The following is a 13,014-nucleotide window of genomic DNA, read 5'->3' on the forward strand; positions in this document are numbered from 1 at the left end:
ATGGAACAGGCTTTGCCCAATTAATTCCATGTCCTCATCAACCTGTAAAGCAAGCATAAAAGTGTGCCAAGTAACTTTTCCAAACTAAAGGCTCTCACCTAGATCCTTCGAATGGGACACAAGGATTTCTAGAGTCATAACACGTCTAGACGCAGTGTGTGGCTTCAAACTATATTGATTTACATTTAGTTATAAACATAGGACAACTTCCCCTCAAAACACTGTTCTGAGCTTAGATAGCAGAAGCCAGAAGTTACTTATAAAGAAAGCTTAATTTAGTTACATTACATAGTACAGCAAAAACTAACAGGAGATTTAAAGACACAACATAATAGGAGTTAACTTGGTTCCGCTGAAAACCCTCTTAGGGTCACAAGTGCTGACTTCCTTTCTAAAGGGTTGGAACAGGTTTGCACTCCTACCATCCGCAGTCTGCTCTTTCCTGGTTGTACGTTTCACTGATTCCCAAGTTCTGTTCAGGCAGAGAAGAAAGAGAAAGTCGTTAGTGCTAAAGAGGAGAATTTTCTTAGGTTTTCTGTGCACAACCAGAATGTCTTAAATTCAATGCATGCAAATGTACTCATGATATTGGTCAAGAAGACCACAGCAATAAAGGTCTGCATTAAAAAAGCTAATTCTGCTTTCCTATAGCTTCTGAAAATTAACAACGAAAACTCTTGCCACCCTACACCTCACCCTCTGGGTGCCCCAGAAACAGAAAGCCTGCTGAGCACGTGAGCTGCCGCTTTCTCAGAACATTTTAGTTTGGACCCTACGTCTCTGGGCAAGGAGCACAGCCAGTGGTGGATTAATAAGCAGGTAATGCAAATGAAGCTGTAGGAAAAGGCTCACCCTGTCTCTAAGAACAAAAGCTACTGTGGACAACGTGAACTATTGAGATTTTTCTATCATTTCACTTTTTAAAATATGTGACCTAAAATACACAATTTAAGAAGGAAGAACCTTCCCATTTATTAATGGAAGAATTATTAAATGTAGGCAAGTGTGAGATCTTATCTAGAAAAAGTGGGCTGAGTAACAGTACAGTCCTGCTCTCTTGTATGGCTTTGTTCCTGGTGAGCTATTGGTTTCTGACTGGTACCCAACTCAGTTTCTGGGTAGCATCCGTGCTATTCTACCTTCTGGCCTTGGAACATGGGGCCCAGTTGCACAGGAAGCCCCGTTACTGAATCAATGATGCAGCTTAAAGGGGTGAGGCATAAAAGGAACATTCCCCCTTCACTCTCTCCTCCCTACAGTAGAAAAAGCAGTGGTAAGAGACCGGAGTGGAGAAACAAACAATTTTAGGATCTCTTTTAAAGGAAGTGAGACATGTGGGTGGCTCTGGGGCTTGGGATAAAAAGGAGTTACCACCTGTATCTCAATAGTAAGAGTTCCAAGATACCCTCCTCGGAAGAACACTCCTGCTCATGCTTTCTATCTGGCTGTCCTTAAAATTGGGACCTTGTCATATTTCCATTAAAATTGTTCAAATATTTAATCTGCTTTTTAAAAAACAAAACAAAAAGACTGTCTGGAAATTGTAGGTCTTTCAGCATCGTACCCAAATTCTGAAGGGCAAATATGTCGAAATGAACACAGGAAAATCAAACAGACTTCTATGACAACTCACAGCCGCCCAACATTCCTGTTAGTAGCAAGGAGCTGACCAACAAGCAATGCTGGTAAGTAAATCATACAGATTGCAAGAGATGAAACACCTTTTGGCATAGCTCTCTCTGCTGCCTCCTAAGGTTAGTCCTAAAGACTGAAGAACAGTGCTGGGAAAAGCACTGAAGGTCCCATCCCAAACACTAGGAATAAGGGAAACAAAAAGAGGAGCATCATTATCGTGGTTAAGGTGAAGGAAATAAGCAGTAACGAGCTGTAAATCACGAGCGATAAAACAGAAATGCATTGATAAGAAATCGTGAAACAAGACTGCCCCGTGAGAGCTCCAACTGTAGAGGGCCTGTGCTGTGAGATGCGCACCTGGCTGGAAGTCCGCTCTTAGTCTCTGCCTGCCTACCAGCTGGGCCCAGAGCGCCAGCCTCCTGGAGACTCTTCTCTCCTTTGTAAAAAGCAGGAAGGAGTAGGTTACCTCCAAAACCTCTTCTAGCTTTAGGATTCTGCTTCCAGTGAGATCATCCTATTCCTAGTCTCCTTTGTTACAGGAGAGCCTGCTGGCCTTCCTCCCTCTGGTTCACCAACACGAGAGGCAGGACGGCCACAGGGGGGGACTTCGGCACTGTCTTCAATGTCAATAAAGACACACACTACAGGGCCGGGCGCGGTGGCTCAAGCCTATAATCCCAGCACTTTGGGAGGCCGAGACGGGCGGATCACTAGGTCAGGAGATCGAGACCATCCTGGCGAACACGGTGAAACCCCGTCTCTACTAAAAAATACAAAAAACTAGCTGGGCGAGGCGGCGGGCGCCTGTAGTCCCAGCTACTCGGGAGGCTGAGGCAGGAGAATGGCATAAACCCGGGGGGCGGAGCTTGCAGTGAGCTGAGATCCGGCTACTGCACTCCAGCCCGGGCGACAGAGCCAGACTCCGTCTCAAAAAAAAAAAAAAAAAAAAGACACACACTACTGGAATATTTTTATATTTCTAAAATCAACCCCACATCCCCTTTCATGAATGAGATGGTGGAACACAGGATTCTCTAGCTGCTATTTTCTCTCTTAGACTCGGTCCTCTATATCCGTGGGTTCCACATTCGTGAATTCAATCAACCACAGATTGAAAATATTTCGGAAAAAAATGGATCTATATTGAACATGTCCACGCTTTTTCTTGCGTTTATTCCCTAAGCAATAGAGTACAACAACTGTTTACACAGCATTTGCAATGTATTAGGTGCTGTGATTTCTCTAGAGATGAAGTGCATGGGAGGATGTCCGTACGTTATAGGCAAATACACATTGAATATATGCAATTTCATACCAGGGACTTGAGCATCTGTGGATTTTGGTATCTACAGCGGGGTCCTGGAACTAACCCCAACAGACACCAAGTGACAGCTGGACAGGTTGAGAATTCCTTACCTGAAATTGAGGGGCTGCAAGTGTTTCAGAGTTTGGTTTTTCAGATTTTGAAATATTTGCCTTACCCTCTGGGTCTTTTTTTTTTTTTTTGAGACGGAGTCTCGCTCTGTTGCCCAGGCTGTAATGCAGTGGCGCGATCTCGGCTCACTGCAAGCTCCGCCTCCCGGGTTCACGCCATTCTCCTGCCTCAGCCTCCCGAGTAGCTGGGACTACAGGCGCCCACAACCGCGCCCGGCTAATTTTTTGTATTTTTAGTAGAGATGGGGTTTCACCGTGGTCTCGATCTCCTGACCTTGTGATCCGCCCGCCTCGGCCTCCCAAAGTGCTGGGATTACAGGCGTGAGCCACCGCGCCCGGCATCCCTCTGGGTCTTATGCAGGCCTTTTTGACATTTTCAACAGTACCTTTACCCCACAGAGCAGAAAATAAGCAAAAGGACCCCACAGTGAGTCATGCACGTAGGTCTCAGCCCCGTGGAGCGTGCTGCGGGGAAACTGCTGCTGGGGCGTTCGGCCTGCACACCTGCCATTTCATGACCCTCTGTGGGCATGCCTGCGGAGGGAAGCTGCTGTGTGCGTGCAAAGGATATATCGGGCCGGGTGTGGTGGCTCATGCCTGAAACCCCAGCACTTTGGGAGGCCAAGGTAAGAGGACTGCTTGAGTTCAGGGGTTTGAGACCAGTCTGGACAACACAGTGAGACTCTGTCTCTACTAAAAAAAAAAAAAAAAATTAAATAAATTTAAAAAATAAAGGATATGGCTGGAGGCGGTAGCTCATGCCTGTAGTCCTAGCACTTTGGGAGGCCAAGGTGGGTGGATCACCTGAGGTCAGGAGTTTGAGACCATCCTGGCCAACAACCCTGTCTCTACTAAAAATACAAAAATTAGCCAGGTATGGTGGCACACACCTCTAGTCCCAGCTACTCGAGTGGCTGAGACAGGAGAATCGCTTGAACCAGGGAGGCAGAGGTTGCAGTGAGCTGAGACCACACCACCGCACTGTAGCCTGGGCAACAGAGCAAGACTATGTCTCAGAAAAAAATACATAAAAAATAAAAATAAAAGGATATAGCAGAGCTGAAGGGGAGGGTCCCTTTCCCCCGGGGGGACACTGAATGCCCGTGCTGTATGCCTGTGTTTTGGCTGAGCCTGTCACATGCGGTCAGGTGTGGAATTCTCCACCTGGGGCATCAGGTTGGCACTGAAAAGGTTTTGAATCTTGCAGAATTTTGAATTTCAGATTTTCAGATTAGGGCTGCTCAACCTGTACACACAGGCTTTTATATCCGGTCAGAGATAACACATCCTATAACTTATACATCGTGGCATACTAGAAAGTACAAAGATTCATTCTTCAAAGGGTGACATTCTGGTATGAGATATTAGTGCTTTACGTAAGTCCTCTTCAGAGGCCAGGAAGAAAAACCTATGTATGCAAGAATGGACATGACCATGCTATAAATATGGTAGTTCGGTGGGTTTTACAGCCTATTCCCAATCTACTGAAACGGATATTCTGGAAGTGAGACTTCATCCTATTTTCAGAAAAGTCCTCATGTGATTCTGATGTACATCCCTGATTAGGAAATGCAGGAAGGGCAGAAGACCAGTCAGGCGAAGAGATAAGCTGGTGCGAATACATCTTTTTTTTTTTTTTTTTTTTTTTTTTTTGAGATGGAGTCTCACTCTGTCGCCCAGGTTGGAGTGCAGTGGTGCGATCTCGGCTCACTGCAATCACCACCTCCTGGGCTCAAGCAATTCTCCCGTCTCAGTCTTGCCTGAGTAGCTGGGATTACAGGTATGTGCCACCACGTCTGGCTAATTTTTGCATTTTTAGTAGAGATGGGGGTTTCACCACCATGTTGGCCAGGCTGGTCTCGAACTCCTGACCTCAAGTGATCCACCTACCTTGGCCTCCCAAAGTGCTGGGATTACAGGCGTGAGCCACTGCGCCTGGCCTCAAATACATGTTTAGACTCATTAGAGTTGAGGGCTATGTTTTGTGTTATAAACTTAATTTGATAGGAAAAAGAGAACCAGACTGTATCAGTATACATTGGGTTCCAACCTCTCTATAGTTTCACAAATAAAAATACATTTGAACATACGGTGCTCCCTAAGACTTGGGCCTTGCCACATTTCTGTATTGGGTTTGGGCCCTACTTATTTCATACATTTAGTTTTCCATATCAAACTCACTTGGCATTTTAAGTGAAGAGTTACAGTCTTTCATGGTTGATGGATCATACTGTGCTTAGCTTTCTTACTGCTGGTTTTAATTGAACAGTGCTATCTATCTCTTAGTATGTTCCCCACAGCTCTCCTACAAAAGGCCTTCTCAAGGGCTTTGCTAGTTTAGTAGACAGATATCATCAAAATTGTTTACTGGCAAGCCCACGTATTTGCATCTTGATGATCTATTTCATCACAAGGAAACCATGTACTCTTACTGGATCACTTTGCAAATGGAGTTTTCATATTGATGGACTTGTATCATGTGATCTGGTTACTAAGTTTCGTTCTCATTCTGTTGTGCTCCTTTTCATATTTCACTAAGTAAAAAATTTATTTTCACACTATTTTCTTCTGAGAGTTTACCGTATCAAAAGATTACTATGCAAAAATCTGGAAAGTAAAAGAAAAAGGGTTAACCACATAGCTTTTTTCTCATTGTGCTACAGTTTTCCTTCCGGCTTTTTCTTACACATTATTTGGCAGAGTTTGAAAAGCATATACACACTTTGCTACTTTGTTATCAACTTAGGAAGTTTTCCCGTATTGCTAGGTTGTCTTCAGAATCTGCTTTTTAGACAGCTGCAGAGATTTTACCAAGGCAATACGCTGTAACAATTCATTTCCTATTTTTAAGATATTTAGGTTGCTTTCAGTTTTTCTGTCTTTTAAATTTTGGGTGAACATTTTCTATACATAAATTTAATTCTGAATACTAATTTACTTAATATTTTCTTTTGCTGTTGGGTTTTTTTTTTTTTTTTTGAGGCAGAGTCTCAGTCTGTCACCCAGGCTGGAGTGCTATGGTGTGATCTCAGCTCACTGCAACTTCTACCTCCCGGGTTCAAGCAATTCTCCTGCCTTAGCCTCCCAAGTAGCTGGGACTACAGGTGTATGCTACCACGCCCAGCTAATTTGTGTATTTTTAGTAGAGATGGGGTTTTGCCATGCTGCCTAGGCTGGTCTTGAACTCCTGACCTCAACAGATTCGCACCCCTGCCTGGCCTCCCAAAGTGCTGGGATTACAGGCGTGAGTCACCACACCTGGCCCTTAACACTTTGTTAAAACTGGGATTACTAGGTCAAAGGGTACAATATTTTTAGGGCTATTGATACATATTATGAAATAGGGTGTACAAAATGTTTTTTCCTGATTTGCATTTCCATGAGGCAGGCGCACATACCTCAAAATTAGCAATGTTGTTGTTTTCTCTTTATTTCTTCTAATTTAGAAATTAAAAACTGATTCTACTAGAAGGAAGCAACATGTATGGTTAATTATTCTGTTGCCTTATCAGCTTAAATTAGGTTTGGCCCAAAAGTTTTAGGTCTATACTTGTCTACTTAGGGAGAATGGTATTAAAATAGTTTTCTGATTAGTTATTGTAACACACTTACAACCCAATTTTATTTAGCAATTATAAATGATCCAAACATCCTAACACTGGAAAAACAGCTAAATTAGATTCTTTATTTAAAACAGTTTACAAAAAAGAAAACATCAAAGTTTATGTAAAACACTCAACGGATAACCTGAGAACCCAAATAATGGACATTTTATAAGAAAAAAAAAGTTTACCTAGTTTTACCAGTAGGATCCATGTACGTTGTTTTTTCAAGCTTGACCCATTTTCCTTCTGAAATTAACTAAAAGGATATCAGATAATAAGTTGGGAAACCTTCAAACCAAGCTGTTTTTATCTAACAGGGTTTTTTCTTTCACATTTCCTCTGTCCTTCCCCAGACTCCCAATAATCATGTTTCCTTCCCAATAACTTGTGGGCACGTTTTTCAGTTCAGAGTAGGTAGGTATTCAGGGTTGTTTTTTTTAAAGGGCCTTTCTGCTTCTTTTTGAAATTTCTTGGGGTTAGTAGTAACAGGTGAAAAGAAATGACAGTCTAAAAACTTCTGGGAGTTGGTGGCGAGGGTGGGGCATGGAGGTAACCGGAAGGGAGCACATAGGGTGAGGGTCTCCTGACCTGGGTGCATACAACACAGGTGAGTTTAGTATGTAGAAACGGCCATCTCTAGACACTGGTATTTTCCTGTCAGTGATGACACAGGAAGGCGGACTGTGGGGAAACAAGGTCCGGGATTGGATCTCCTATCATGACACACGGGTTTCTCACCCAACCGCAGATGGACACCCCAGGTTCCTTCTGCCTAGACATTGGGGAGTTCTGGTGTTGAAGACTAACTTACCTATGGCACTATACTGAACTGAGAGGAAAGCGTCACTGCGTATAAAGCAGTAACCTTTTTCCTACTATCCTATCTTTCACTTCTTGCCAGCAGCAACCTAATAATTCTCAGCAGATCTGTTCACAGACAACATGGAAAGATTTTTAAATCAAAAGGAATTCCAGAAAGGTGTCAAGATCAGAGTTCCAAGATGAAGGACTTAAAATTTATCCACTGCAATGGTTCCTGCAGGAAAAGACTTTTAAAGCTAAATTGAATAACACACAGACATACATTGGTTCTAGAACTCATTGGAATTTAGACTACAATTAACAACGTCGGTTTTTATTGTTCTTAAACCCTCATGTTGCGACCATAAACAACCAAGTTGTGACAACTACATATGAAATATCTCAGTCCTCAACTGCATATATTCTTTCTTCTTCTATCTAGGGAAACAACAGTAAGGATTAATAATTTTTCTGTTAAGAGCCCAAATCTACCTAGAATCTCAATTTCACTAATACACAGACCCACTACTCCTCCCACACAAGAGCAAAATGTGCCCGAGTCCAAAAAAGGGAGTAGGAAAAATCTTCATGACCTTCTTCAAGAATGAAAAACCACCATTTGTAACCACAAACAGCCTATGTATTTCTATTAAACTCAGATTCATGTGGGGGAAGGAAAGGAAAATGAAAACCAAGTTATACCTCCTCTGAAATAATATATTGTTTGCCATTCTGAGAAGATTGCGTTGGTTCTTGGCTCTCCATTTTCAAACCAGTCTTTACAGCCCTCAGGTGAGAAGTTCACCCTGCAAGGTAACGAGATTTGTTTAGGCTAAAATTATTTTTCCGAATTAAACATTAGTCCCCAGGCCACTAGTCAAAGTACTTAAATAGCAAAAAATTCATCTGCCATCAACGCTGCCTGTCTCAGTATCTGAGGGAACTGCCACAGGTGGAAACGTGAACAGGGAGGCCTGGGGATAAGGCAGGAAGTGACAGCAGTCCCTGTCACGCTCAGCTACACCAGCCAAGTTCCTGCTGTGCCTGTTCTAGGCACTCAGAGGTCGACCTTCTTCATCAGATTTTTCTTTTCTCTTTTATTTTTTGAGAGTCTCACTCTGTCGCCCAGGCTGGAGTGCAGTGGCACGATTTCAGCTTACTGCAACCTCCGCCTCCTGGGTTCAAGCGATTCTCGTGCCTCAGCCCAAGTAGCTGGGACTATAGGCGTAGGTCACCATGCCTGGATAATTTTTATGTTTTTAGTAGAGATGGGGTTTCACCACGTTGGCCATGCTGGTCTCGACCTCCTGACCTCAAGTGATCTGCCCTCCTCGGCCTCCCAAAGTGCTGGGATTACAGGCGTGAGCCACCACGCCCAGCCTGATTTTTCTGACTCCGAATCTTAAATTCTTTCCAAGGGAAGACAGCAGAAAGATTATTTATCACTCTCCATGTCCACCTCTCAGTCTTTTATCCATCCTTTACACCTAACTTTACTTATTTTTTGAGATGTAAGATCTCATTCTGTTGTACAGGTTGGAGTGCAGTGGCGAAATCATGGCTCACTGTAGCCTCTACCTCCCAAGCTCAAGTGCTCCTTGCATCTCGGCCTCCTGAGTAGCCGGGATTACAGGTGCACGCTACCACAGCCAACTAATTTTTTAAACTGTTGGTAGAGGTGGGGTCTCACTATGTTTTGCAGGCTGGTCTCAGACTCCTGGGCTCAAGCGATCCTCCTCCTGCCTCGGTGTCCCAGAGTGCTGGGATTACAGGCATGAACCACTGTCCTCACCTCCCCAGTTACTTTTAAGTTTCGGCAGGTATCAAAGTCATAGTTGCAGAGAAAGGATCAGGTAGTACTACAAGTTCTGTTACGAATAGAGCAGGCCCTTATCCCATTTATTGTATATTATTATTTCCTCTTTCTTTATTCCTTCATTTTTGGACCCTGACTGTCCGAAGGTCAAAGTCTTTTTTTGTTACCCACATGGTTGATAATTCAGCTGTATATAGAATTATAGGCCCAAAGCCAATTTTCTATGAAACTGGAAGGCATTGCTTAGTTGTCTTGCTTCTGATGCTGCTGTTGAGAAGTCCAAAGCTATTCTTATTCTTCATCTTTTTGCCATGTCCTCTGTTTTCCTCCTCTGGAAGCTTATAGTTCGTCACACTTTCATGTTCATGTTATTGTACTGGGAAGTCAAGTGGGTCCTTTCCATCTGGAAACTTCTTACTATGCTTCTTTACAGGGAATTTTTCTTGAATGACTTCACTGTTAATTTCCTCCCCTGTGTTTTCTCTGTTGTTTAAGAACTGTTACTTAGACCAGGCACAGTGGCTCACACCTGTAATCCTAGCCCTTTGGGAGGTGAAGAGTCTGAGACCAGCCTGGGTAACATCGGGCGTGGTGGTGGGCACCTGTAGTCCCAGCTACTCAGGAAGCTAAGGCAGGAGGGTGACTCGGACCCAGGAGTTTCAGGTTGCAGTGAGCCGAGATCACACCACTGCACTCTTACGTTCCACGGTTCTCTAACCTATGCCACCTAACTTCAGCTTCAAGGAAAATACAGCCCACCCAGCATCAATTCTCTTCCCAACTGTCTTAGAAGAAAAAGTGAGTCTGCTCTTAGTTTCTTCTAGGACTTAAAGTAATCGTACTACCCATCTGATCTTCAATGTGTACCCGAGACAGCAAGCTTCCCTATCCTAAAATACAATCGATAACAAACAAACTGTATGGATATTCATCAAGTGCCTTTACAAATCAAGTATCTGACTGACTATCACAGGTAACCTGGCTGAGTCCCCTGTGGCCAACCTGTGAAAGGTGAGATGATGCGTTAGAAGAGTGGCGGTGAGGCCGGGCACGGTGGCTCACGCCTCACACCTGTAATCAAGAGCACTTTGGGAGGCCAAGGCAGGTGGATCACGAGGTCAAGAGATGGAGACCATCCTGGCCAACACGGTGAAACCATCTCTACTAAAAATATAAGACTGGCTGGGTGTGGTGATGCGCACCTGTAGCCCCAGCTACTGGGAAGGCTGAGGGAGGAGAATGGCTTGAACCTGGGAGGCAGAGGTTGCAGTGAGCTGAGATCACGCCACTGCACTCCAGGCTGGTGACAGAGTCAGACTCCGTCTAAAAAAAAAAAGTGGCGGTGAGTGGGACAGTCAAAGATCCCCTCCCTCCTGGACCTCACTTTCTAGTGAGGAGAAAGGAGAAAGAGTGAGGAAGAACAAAAATTTATGTCAAGTGACTCAGCATTTCATGAGAAAGATTAAAAAGGATGAGAAGTGTGGGGAAGATGGAAAGAGTAATCTACATGGAGTGATCAGGCAAGGCCTGTTGAATTTGGTGACTTCAGAATGGAGACCTGAAGGTAATAAGGAAGTAAGCCACGTAGAAGTTTAAATACTTAGAGACAGTCATTTAGCATATTGAAACCTGCAGCCCTATTAAGGAAACAGGCACTTTTTCCTTTGAAAGTACCATGGATGATAATTTATTAGGAAAACTTTTTTTTTTTTTTGAGATGGAGTTTCGCTCTTGTCGCCCAGGCTGGAGTGCAATGGCGTGATCTTGGCTCACTGCAACCTCTGCCTCCCAGATTCAAGCGATTCTCCTGCCTCAGCCTCCTGAGTAGCTGGGATTACAGGCTCCCACCACTGCGCCTGGCTGATTTTTATATTTTTAGTAGAGATGGGATTTCGCCATGTTGGGCAGGCTGGCCTCGAACTCCTGACCTCAGGTGATCCGCCTGCCTCGGCCTCCCAAAGTGCTGGGATTATAAGCGTGAGCCACTGCGCCTGGCCACTAATAAAGAGTATTTCTTTGGAATGCATCAGCCTCAAAGGGAAACGGTATTGTGCAGCAATCCATGGATTCTGTAATGACAAAAATGTGCAAATTCAAAAGTATATTCTTTACTATGAGATTCCCAAACATTTCAGAAGGACTATAAGAGTACCTCAGAAATTTTAAGACACAGAAAAGGAATCTTGTTTTTAGCACCATTTCAAAGGCAGAAGCCAAACAGTGCCAGTCGGGGGCTAGTCACTACCAGCAACATGCTGCAGAAAGAAGGAGAAATGAGGTTTAAATCCCATGCTTCGTACGCCAGCGTCTCCACCACTGCAACGGAGTTTGCCTTAACGGACTCAACACTACTTCAAGATTTAAAAGCAAACTTTGATATACGTTTTATCCACTTCATTAGTTAGACTTTAAGGTCATTTGCACATTGCCAATATGTGTATGGTATGAAAAATATACATGTACATGATGTGCAGTGTTCTACAATTTCACTTATGATTGTCCTTAGTCTTTAAAGTCACAAGCTGTTTTAATTCTCATAAATCGTTTGAACTCAGTTCAGTTTGAACACTGAAGGTCTAGATGTGTTGGATGTGCAATTCTCCTGAGCACACACACACAAAAACCATTAATGAGGGGAAATGCTGTAAGATTTTTAGGCGCCTTGCGCAGTGGCAGGCAGAAGTCTCTGGCTAGCTTTGAGAGCACCAGCAGTGGAAACGTCTGTGTATATGCTCAGTGCACACTGACCACTATGCTTGCCCTTGAGCACGTTACAGTTTAGCAAGTACATCTGGGGCAAAGACCTGCCTCATAGACACCACCATACCACAGTGTTTTAAAGGAGGGACACAAACATCCACTTGGGAGGCAGTGAGGAAAATGATAAAGCCTTTTTTTTTTTTTTTTTTTTTCCAGACAGAGTCTTGATGCAACACCCAGGCTGGAGTGCAATGGCGCGATCTCAGCTCACAGCAACCTCCACCTCCCGGGTTCAATCAATTCTCCTGCCTCAGCCTCCCCAACAGCTGGGATTACAGGCCCGCGCCACCACGCCTGGCTGATTTTTGTATTTTTAGCAGAGACGGGGTTTCACCATATTGGCCAGGCTGGTTTCGAACTCCCGACCTCAAGTGATCCACCCGCCTCGGCCTCCCACAGCACTGGGATTATAGGGGTGAGCCACTGCACCAGGCAAGATTTTTAAAAGACAGTTTGATGTAAAGACATGGCTTAGTGACCAAGAGCGCAGGGAAAGCATTACAACTAGAAGACACCACGTGAACAAAGGCAGAGACACCAGGGAAAGGGTGAGAAATGTTGAGTGTATGGCAAGCCCTTTGGTTCTCAAGCTCCTCCTCCACCTCCTCCTTTAAAAAACAAAGGAAAAGCTGGGTGCGGTGGCTCACGCCTGTAATCCCAGCACTTTGGGAGGCTGAGGCAGGTGGATCACGTGGTCAGGAGATCCAGACCATCTGGCTAACACGGTGCAACCCCACCTCTACTAAAAATACAAAAATTAGCTGGGTGCGGTGGCGGGTGCCCGTAGTCCCAGCTACTCAGGAGGCTGAGGCAGGAGAATGGCTTAAACCCGGGAGGCGGAGGTTGCCGTGTGCCAAGATCCACCACTGCACCACTCCAGCCAGGGCGAGACTTCGTCTCAAAACAAAAACAAAAACAACAACAAAGGAAAAACCACCACCACCAAAAAACTCCCAAAACAAC

General features: G+C 44.3%; 1 protein-coding gene across 3 annotated transcripts in view; it reads right to left on the reverse strand.

Annotated features, from left to right (window-relative positions):
* The window catches only part of NUDT5 (nudix hydrolase 5), a 29,215-nt gene that overhangs the window by 11,457 nt on the left and 4,744 nt on the right, over positions 1-13,014 (reverse strand). The window contains exons 2-5 of one of the 3 annotated variants that reach the window (XM_065520278.2): positions 8,178-8,281; positions 6,863-6,930; positions 1,722-1,814; positions 423-472 (exon numbers count right to left, since the gene is read on the reverse strand). In XM_065520278.2, coding sequence (XP_065376350.1) covers positions 423-472; positions 1,722-1,814; positions 6,863-6,930; positions 8,178-8,240 — 274 coding nt within the window. In that variant the 5' untranslated portion in view covers positions 8,241-8,281. Of the gene's footprint in view, positions 1-422; positions 473-1,721; positions 1,815-6,862; positions 6,931-8,177; positions 8,282-11,219; positions 11,361-13,014 lie in introns of all 3 variants that reach the window. The other 2 variants (XM_074001020.1, XM_074001021.1) reach the window with 2 other exon arrangements.

Source organism: Macaca fascicularis, chromosome 9 (genome assembly GCF_037993035.2).
Source record: "Macaca fascicularis isolate 582-1 chromosome 9, T2T-MFA8v1.1".
NCBI classification, from domain to species: domain Eukaryota; kingdom Metazoa; phylum Chordata; class Mammalia; order Primates; family Cercopithecidae; genus Macaca; species Macaca fascicularis.